The sequence below is a fragment of the Nansenia antarctica genome (genome assembly GCF_963989245.1).
Source record: "Nansenia antarctica genome assembly, chromosome: 2".
Taxonomy (NCBI): domain Eukaryota; kingdom Metazoa; phylum Chordata; class Actinopteri; order Argentiniformes; family Microstomatidae; genus Nansenia; species Nansenia antarctica.
The window spans coordinates 41,566,076-41,576,075 of record NC_137675.1 but is presented as its reverse complement, the minus strand read 5'-3'; the positions used below and the strand labels follow the sequence as shown (position 1 = coordinate 41,576,075).

The window sequence follows — 10,000 nt, the reverse complement described above, 5'->3', positions numbered from 1 at the left end:
TTTAGTTATGAAGCCCTGTGTCTTTAGTTATTAAGCCCTGTGTCTTTAGTTATTAAGCCCTGTGTCTTTAGTTATTAAGCCCTGTGTCTTTAGTTATTAAGCCCTGTGTCTTTAGTTATGAAGCCCTGTGTCTTTAGTTATGAAGCCCTGTGTCTTTAGTTATTAAGCCCTGTGTCTTTAGTTATGAAGCCCTGTGTCTTTAGTTATTAAGCCCTGTGTCTTTAGTTATGAAGCCCTGTGTCTTTAGTTATGAAGCCCTGTGTCTTTAGTTATTAAGCCCTGTGTCTTTAGTTATGAAGCCCTGTGTCTTTAGTTATTAAGCCCTGTGTCTTTAGTTATTAAGCCCTGTGTCTTTAGTTATTAAGCCCTGTGTCTTTAGTTATGAAGCCCTGTGTCTTTAGTTATTAAGCCCTGTGTCTTTAGTTATTAAACCCTGTGTCTTTAGTTATTAAACCCTGTGTCTTTAGTTATTAAGCCCTGTCTGTGTCTTTAGTTATTAAGCCCTGTGTCTTTAGTTATTAAGCCCTGTCTGTGTCTTGTGCTGCAATGCAACACATCAGGATCCCCAGCCTAAGACTTTTACTCTGTTACACTTGTGTAATGTGCCGTAACAAATAAACTTGAAATGTGAAACTTGAACCACACACACACACACTCATACACACACACACACACACACACACACACACACACACACACACTCCTAACACAATTTGCTGCTGTATTTTTCTCATCTATGTTTATTTAATCATGACCCCCCCCACTCTAACCCCTTCTTCTTTCTATTTCTCCCTCCCCTTTTCTCTTTTTCTCTCTCCCCCCTTTCCTCCCCCCCCTCCCTCCCTCTAGGAGGTGAAGGACAGCGTGTGTCTGCGGGCCATAGAGAAGATGATTGGTCAGCTGCAGGACTTCAAGACCGACCTCAGCGCCACCGCGCTACAGGCTCTGGACATCAACGCTGACGGTACGCACACACACACACACACACACACACACACACATTTAATATCTTTATTTGCGTTCACATTTTACAATAAAATTCTTGAACACAAACAGTATTAGTTGCACCAGCATAGGACACTCGATAATTCAAGCTTTACAATCTGTCTATGGGTACAGGTAGCAGCGTCTCCTCCATATGTGCCGGCTGCCAATTATTGCAGATATTGAGCAGAATTTTGCCACTGCCTTTGCTTTAGGCTTGGGAATTCCTGCCATCTGCAAACCCCTGACGACTAGTCTGTGGACATTACCAAGGCTTCCAAATATAAACACTAATAATTTACATTTGTACCCAAGCTGTACAATGGCATCTTTGAGTGGATGGTACTTCACAACTTTGGTAAGAAAGGCCTCTTCTAGGCTGTAGTCAAACGCGCAACCCACTTCCAAAATGATGACCTCTCTACTGTCCTCATCGACAACAACAACATCTGGTGTATTGGCTGCAACATCTGAAAAATAGTCATATTCATTATTGCACAGGTTGAACATGGTAGTTGAGACACATGTGTGTTTATAGGTTTTAACAGAGGGTGTAACATATGAGAGCATGTCCTTAACTAGCAAGTCAACAATTCTATCATGCCTAGCGATGTACATGCCTTTATATACAAAGCAGCCATTCAGAATATGTGGCAGGGATTCAGTGATTGAATTCTGATCATGGTGCAGACAGTGGGGAGAGAATGTGTTAGGGTACCACAGAGAGAGATTGAGTCTAGTTGGGAGGACCTGTAATCTAGCTTTAACTGTAAAAGTGACTACATCCTCATCTACTGCATGGTTCTTAAATATTGAGTGAGAAACAGAATGATCAGTAGTAGGGAGGCAAGCTAGCTTTCCCTGTAGCTTTAAACCAGTCTAGTGTTGTTGCTGTCTTTGGTGCTGTAACCTAACAAGGTACCTCCGTGCATGGTCTGGTGACAAATGATGTTCTGTGTCAATAACAGTAGCCCTTACTGAGGTTGAACAGTCAGTTATAACATTCTCAGACACTGTTACAGGGAAACTCCAGTCCTCGCACAGAGGTCATTGAGGTCAGGCCAATCTGACCAGACCCCAAAACCAGCAGAGTGGGTGTCCATCTTGAAATTGGGCTTCCTCTTGAAGCCCAGGAAGCTGGGCTCACCCTCTCTTGCCACGGGAACTTTGCGGCGTCTCATGTCCAGAAACAAGGAGGACCTCGCAAGTTCTCTGACGGTCTTATCATTAGGTGTTACGATGGGGTAATGTGTTTGGACCCAGGCGCAGAGTAGAACAGAGTAGACGGAAGCAGGAGTAAAATAATAACGGTACTCTTTATTTTGAGTAAACGGAACAAATAATAACCGCACAGTAAGCGAATAAACAAAAGAGGAGAAAACAAGTCTCCGATAAACGTTTTAAATAATAACAGGAACAAGGCAGAGCAATGTACTTACAATCGTCAACTATACTTATTTCCTAATCCGGCGAGGAACAATAAGGCTAAGAAGAATCGTATACATATAACAAACGCAACATGAAGTGAACAACCGACAACCAGAGGGGAAACAGAGGGATCTAAATAGCCACAGTCAAACAACACACACCAGGTACCAATCAGTTAATTAGGACAGACAAATGCATACATAAAACACCAGAGGGCGCCAAAGGGTCGCTCCACAATAAGGTCGCTTCCCCAACCCTTACAGTATCCCCCCCCGACGAACGGCACCTGCCGTTCACCTGGGTGCCTCAGGATGTAGTTGGCGGAAGTCTGTAATTAGTTTTGGGTCCAATATGTCCCTCTGAGGCACCCAGGACCGTTCCTCCGGCCCATACCCCTCCCAATCCACCAAAAACTGTAAGCCCCTACCCCTCCGCCGGCAATCCATAATCCTCCGTACTGTATAAACAGTCTGTCCATCAATGATGCGTGGCGGGGGAACAGGGGGGGGTGGTGGGGACATGGGGCAAGTGACGAAGGGTTTCAGTAGGGACACATGAAAGGTCGGGTGAACCCGCATGGAAGGTGGGAGTAGTAGTCTATACGCCACCGGGTTCACCCGCCGCACCACTTTGAACGGACCCACGAACCGGGGCGCTAGCTTCCTGGACTCGACCCGGAGGGGAAGGTCCCGGGTCGAGAGCCACACCTTCTGCCCCGGGCGAAAGATCGGGGCCGGGCGACGCCTGCGGTTGGCCTGAAGCTGGGACCGAGCCGACGCCCGCTGAAGCGCCGCCCTCACCCGCCTCCAGGTCCGGCGACAGCGACCGACGTGGGCTTGGACGGAGGGCACCTCCGCCTCCTCCTCCTGCTCAGGGAATAGGGGGGGTTGATAGCCATATTGGCACTGAAAGGGGGATAGGCCAGTGGATGAGCAGAGGAGGGTGTTGTGGGCGTATTCCGCCCACGCCAGTCGCCGACTCCACGTCGCCGGATTGCCGGAGACGTAGCACCTCAGCACGCCTTCCAGGTCCTGGTTGACACGCTCCGTCTGCCCATTGGACTGTGGATGGAAACCGGAGGACAGGCTGACGGAGGCGCCGAGGCTGGTCGCGAACGCCTTCCAGAACCTGGAAGCGAACTGAGGACCCCGATCCGACACCATGTCCTGCGGGAGACCATGCACCCGGAAGATGTGCTGCACCACCAGGTCGGCCGTCTCTCGGGCCGAGGGGAGTTTGAGGAGGGGGATGAAGTGGGCCGCCTTGGAGAAACGGTCCACTACCACCAAGATGGTAGTGAACCCGTCAGAGGGAGGCAGACCTGAAATAAAGTCAAGGGAGATGTGGGACCAGGGGCGTTTGGGGATGGGGAGGGGTCGGAGTAGCCCCGCTGAAGGCTGGCGAGATGTCTTGCTGCGCGCACACACAGGACAGGCTGCCACAAAGGCGCGCGTATCCCTCTCCGCTGTGGGCCACCAGAACCTCCTGCGAATAAAGTCCAGGGTCCTGGCAGCCCCGGGGTGGCTAGTGAGGGGCGACGCATGCGCCCATTGCAGCAGCCGTGAGCGCGCAGTCTTGGGAACATACAGCCTCCCCGGGGGTCCTCCCCCCGGATCCGGCTCCCGCCTGAGCGCCGCTCTCACCACTTTAGCGATCCCCCACGACACAGGGGCAACAATAAGGGTCTCCGGAACAATGGGGTGGGGTTTTTCCTCCCGGTCCGCCGGATCGAACTGCCGGGAGAGGGCGTCCGGCTTGACGTTTTTGGACCCCGGCCTAAAGGAGATGGAAAATTGGAAGCGTGTAAAAAACAGCGCCCACCTGGCTTGACGCGAATTGAGGCGCTTAGCCCCCTGGATGTAGGCCAGGTTCTTGTGGTCCGTCCACACCACAAACGGCTGTGCGGCCCCCTCCAGCCACTGCCTCCACTCCTCCAAAGCCAATTTAATGGCCAGCAGCTCCCGGTTTCCTACGTCATAATTACACTCGGCCGGGGACAGCCGACGTGAGAAAAAAGCGCAGGGATGTACCTTCCCATCCTTCCTGCACCTCTGGGAGAGCACCGCCCCCACCGCGAGATCTGAGGCGTCCACCTCCACCAGGAATGGTACTTCCGAGTCCGGATGGGCTAGGACCGGAGCAGAGGTGAACCGTTGCTTGAGGTCCACGAAGGCGGCCTCCGCCTCCGAGGACCAGGCGAACGTACGGAGGGTAGACCTGGTGAGGGCAGTTAAAGGGGCAGCTAGGGCACTAAAATTGCGGATAAAGCGTCTATAAAAATTTGCAAACCCTAGGAACCGCTGTAACTGTTTCAAAGAGGAGGGGCGGGGCCAGTCTAACACCGCACTAACCTTGGCAGGGTCCATGCTTAAATCCCCCCGTGTTATAATGAACCCCAGGAATGACACTGTGTCGGCGTGAAAGACACATTTCTCTGCCTTGACAAATAACTGGTGGTGGAGGAGGCGCTGGAGGACTTGACGGACATGACGTTGATGTTGAGTAATGTCTTTGGAAAAAATTAGGATATCGTCAAGGTACACAAAAACTGAATGACCAATCAAATCCCGCAGTACGTCGTTGACTAGTGCTTGAAATACTGCGGGTGCATTAGCGAGACCAAAGGGCATGACTAAATACTCATAATGTCCGTTAGGCGTGTTAAAAGCCGTCTTCCACTCGTCCCCCTCCCTCATCCTCACCAGGTTGTATGCATTGCGTAAATCCAGTTTGGTAAACACCCTTGCTCCTTGCAGTGACTCAAAGGCGGTATCCATGAGGGGCAGGGGATAGCGATTCTTTATGGAAATGTCATTTAGACCGCGGTAATCGATGCAGGGACGCTGTCCCCCGTCTTTCTTTGCCACAAAGAAGAAGCCTGCGCCAGCGGGCGAGGTGGAAGGACGGATATGACCCGCGGCCAGTGCTTCCTCTATGTATTTATTCATGGAGAGATTCTCCGGGCGAGAGAGGGAAAACAGGCGTCCCCGCGGCGGCACAGTACCCGGCAGCAGATTGATGGCACAGTCATAGGGTCTATGGGGGGGTAATTTCTCGGCCCGAGATTTACTGAACACTTCCCCCAGGTCCCAATATATCTGAGGCACCCCTGTCAGGTCGGGGCTGGAAGGGGAAGCAGGGCCAGGGGAATTAGGAAGAGGGGTGGAAAGGGGGAGAGGCGAGAACTGGGGCTGCAACGGGGATGCGAGAGTCGTGGGCGGAGACTCAGTACGCACTGTGACGGAGCCTGCTTCGAGGGAGAGTCGACCTGTGGACCAGTCAATGCGGGGGTTGAGAGAAGCTAACCAGGGGTGACCTAACACAATAGGGCAATCAGGAGAGGCCACAATAAAAAATCGTATGAGTTCCCAACGACCCCCTCCCACCTGGATATGTACAGGCATAGTGCGCTGGGTAATGATCCCCGACCCCAATGGCCGGCCGTCTAGGGCTCGAACAGGAACGGGTTCTTTCAATTCTTCCAAAGGAACCCCCCACCCCCAGGCCAGGCCTTCGTGCATTAAATTCCCCGCTGCCCCTGAGTCCACCAGAGCCCGAACTCGCTGGGTACAGTGTCCCCACCGCACCTTAACAGAAAAAAAGGTTCGTGGGTCATTGAAACCCGAGGGTATGTCCCTACCCGCTAATACCCCTCCCGATACTAGCGGGCTGCCCCGTTTCCCGAGGTCCCTGGACAGGCACTGTAGCGGTGACCCTTGCGACCGCAACGGAAGCAGCGCCGCTCGTCCAGCCGACGCCGCCTCTCTGTGCTGGAGAGGTGTGTTGCGCCCAACTGCATGGCCTCCTCCTCCTCCGTGGTCTCCTCCGGGAACCGCCGAGTCGCCTCCCTAGCAGGAGGAGGTTGGAACGGAGCGCCCCTCGACGAGCCCCTCTCACGTGATCGCTCTCGGCGCCGATTGTCCACACGCACCGAGAGCTCCACTACGCCGTCTAGCCGCTCTGGGAGGTCCCGGAGGGCAAGTTGGTCTTTCATCGCCTCCGAGAGCCCCTGGGTATAGAGTACGGCCAGGGCCTTCTCCTCCCAACCCGCCTCCCTAGCTAGAGTGCGGAACTCGATGGAATAATCCGCCACCGAGCGATCCCCCTGTCGACACGCCGTGAGCCGCCGACCGGCTTCGTGCCCCGATATTACCCGGGAGGTGTCGAATATTTTGCGTAACTCCCGGGTGAATGCTGTAGCGTCGGAGCACGCCGGCGACTGACTCTCCCACTCGGCCGTGGCCCAGGACAGGGCACGGCCCGTCAACAGGGTGATAATGTAGGCCACTCGGGAGTGCTCGGTGGGGAAGGACAGGGGCTGCAGGCTGAAGATCAGTGAACACTGAGTCAGGAACTCTCTGCAGCCCTCTGGACGTCCATCATAGCGTTCGGGAGGAGGTAGTCGGGGTTCCCGCGTGGTCACTGGCGGTAGAGGAGGCATAGCTGCTGCTGCTGCTGCCGCTGGTGGAGTGGGGTTGGCCTGAGCGGCCACCAGGCTAGTCACGGCGATGGTCAGCTTTTCGATCTCCGCAAACATCGCCAGCTGGTTCCGCTCCTGCTGGGCTACCATAGCCCCCTGGGTATTCAGCACCGTGCGAATCTGCTCTACATCTGCTGGGTCCATAATGGTCGGTTGTTCTGTTACGATGGGGTAATGTGTTTGGACCCAGGCGCAGAGTAGAACAGAGTAGACGGAAGCAGGAGTAAAATAATAACGGTACTCTTTATTTTGAGTAAACGGAACAAATAATAACCGCACAGTAAGCGAATAAACAAAAGAGGAGAAAACAAGTCTCCGATAAACGTTTTAAATAATAACAGGAACAAGGCAGAGCAATGTACTTACAATCGTCAACTATACTTATTTCCTAATCCGGCGAGGAACAATAAGGCTAAGAAGAATCGTATACATATAACAAACGCAACATGAAGTGAACAACCGACAACCAGAGGGGAAACAGAGGGATCTAAATAGCCACAGTCAAACAACACACACCAGGTACCAATCAGTTAATTAGGACAGACAAATGCATACATAAAACACCAGAGGGCGCCAAAGGGTCGCTCCACAATAAGGTCGCTTCCCCAACCCTTACAATTAGGGATGCTCCGATCTGGATTTTTGGGGCCGATACAGATCACCGATTTTTTTCCTCAAGATCAACCGATACCGATACCGATTTTTAAAAAAAATACATAACTGTAGGCCTACTGACTGGATAGCCTACATATTTTTTGCTTTTTAGACAAAAGTTTTGATCCATTAGGCACCAAGCAAACGCAGACCCATTTTTATGGCATAGTAAAGGTCTGGCCTATCACCCAGTTAGGGCCTGAAGCCCAAGTCAGTCGATATGGCTGTATAAAAGACATCATAAACGTGGCCTTCATGGTTTCCATACTGTTACGTCCTCCTATGTTTTCTGTTCAGTTATCTGTCTTCCCCAGGGGGAAAAAAAAGAATGAAAAAAAAATCGTTTTTTGCGATCGGCCATTTTTGCCGATCACCGATCGAGTCTTTTGGAGTGAAATCGGCCGATTTAAATCGGTGGCCGATAAATCGTAGCATCCCTACTTATCATCACTGTTCAGCATGTTTAACAAGTGTGAGAGGCGTGTGGCATTGTATATCCATTCCACGTTTGGAACACCAAACCCCTCCCACACACACAGAGTGCCCTTAAATACACACTGCTGCTATAAGGTTTGCTGACACACACAGTACACACACACTATATGGCCGTACTGGCAGTTCACACACACACACACACACACACAACACCACACATACACACTCAGCCATGCACACAGCCACACATACACACACACATTCACACACATTCACACATACATACACACCCAGCCACGCACACACCAGACAACCACCCAGCCTCTGGCTTTTCAGCAGGAGTGTTTCCCTCCTTCCTGTCTGACAGGAAGTACACAGCTACTCAGACAGGAAGTACACAGCTACTCAGACAGGAAGTACACAGCTACTCAGACAGGAAGTACACAGCTACTCAGGCTACTCTCCTCCCTTAACACCATGATGCTGCTTTATGAGGACGATCCTCAGTGGAGTAGAGAAATGCCCTATGGGCCTCACTAAGCTTCCCTCAACCCCCCAGATACAGCTCTGCTCATCTAGGGAGGAAATACACAATCACGATGTGTGTGTGTGTGTGTGTGTGTGTGTGTGTGTATATGTTACGGTACATGTGGGAAAACGGTACATGTGGGAAAACTAGGGTTAGGGTTAGGTGCTAGGATGACTTGGTACATGCTGGCATGTCGAACCCTAACCCTAATCCTAACCATAGCATCCTAGCACCTAACCCTAACCCTAGTTTTCCCACATGTACCGTAACATATATATATATATATATATATATATATATATATTCAATTGAATGGGGAAGTGTGTGGTCCGTGTATATTTATTTACTTACTTATTTTCTTACTTCCTGATCTTCAGAGACGGACAACGAAGACCCGGCCAAGTCTGTGAAGAGGCCCAGGAGAGGTAATGATGTCATACACACACTCAAATGACTCGGTCGGAGCTAACCGTTGTATAATAGTAATAGTGAATAACAGGATGTTGGTGTTGTGTGTAGGTGTGGGCCAGAAGAAGACCACCACCGCCAGGAGTGCCAGGAAGCCCAGCAAGACTGCAGAGTCCTCAGAGGAGAGGTGAGCCTGCTCTCTACCAATCAACACTTCCTGGGTCTGCTTCATCAGTTTCTCTGGGCCACACAGACCCAGTCAGTCATGCTGCGTTCAAGCACTCCTCTGAAATAGGACGGTCTGTCCTACATGTCAGACTGCAGCCTCCTGAGTTCAGCTCTCCGTCAACCATAACCCAGTCATGCTGCCTTCAACAGGGTATCCGCGGTGTCTTGAAAAGTATTAAAAGTTGCTAAATCAATTTTGGGACAATCAAGACCCTTAATAAGTATTAAAAAGTCTTATCACGATTTTATGAGGTCTTGAATTTTGTAGGTATTTTTCTGAATTAGACTGTCCAAAGAGTTTGAGTCCTAAAAACTTTTAGTCAAAGTTCGTGAATTTATTAGTTTTATTAAAAAAACATTCTGTTGTATGATAGTGGTCTAGTAGTCTATTGCAAACTAAAACTGTTGAGTTAAAGGTGTCACTGATGTAAACGGTTACAGCTTGATGTGGCGGTGAGGTCTGAAAAAAGAAAAAAAAAAGTATTAGAAAGGTATTGAAATTAACCTCAAGATTCCTGTATATACCCTGAGTAGGTAACATAGACACGGCTGTTCTCCGTCAACCATAACCCAGTCATGCTGCGTTCAAGCACTCCTCTGAAATAGGACGGTCTGACATGTCAGTCTGCAGCCTCCTGAGTGAGCCTCTCTGAGTCGTGTCTGAATCAGCCGCTGGGGAGATCTGAGGACAGTCCAATGCTACATCTGGATGGGGGGGGGGGGGTCTTGAGGTCTTGAGTTTCCGAGGAGCACTTGAACGCACCGTTATTGTTTGTTTTATCCCCATTTATGTTTGTGGATCATAACTTAATAGCTATAGCACAATGTGGGTTTGTTTTGTTCTCTGTCTCACT

The 10,000-nt window shown here is 50.7% G+C and overlaps 1 protein-coding gene across 1 annotated transcript in view; it reads left to right on the top strand.

Annotated features, from left to right (window-relative positions):
• Positions 1-10,000, top strand: part of LOC308150159 (condensin complex subunit 3-like) — a gene marked incomplete at both ends in the record, with an annotated part of 29,191 nt that overhangs the window by 18,744 nt on the left and 447 nt on the right. Inside the window, 2 exons of the mRNA XM_080523020.1 lie at positions 850-964; positions 9,030-9,105. Coding sequence (XP_080379146.1) covers positions 850-964; positions 9,030-9,105 — 191 coding nt within the window. The remainder of the gene's footprint in view (positions 1-849; positions 965-9,029; positions 9,106-10,000) is intronic.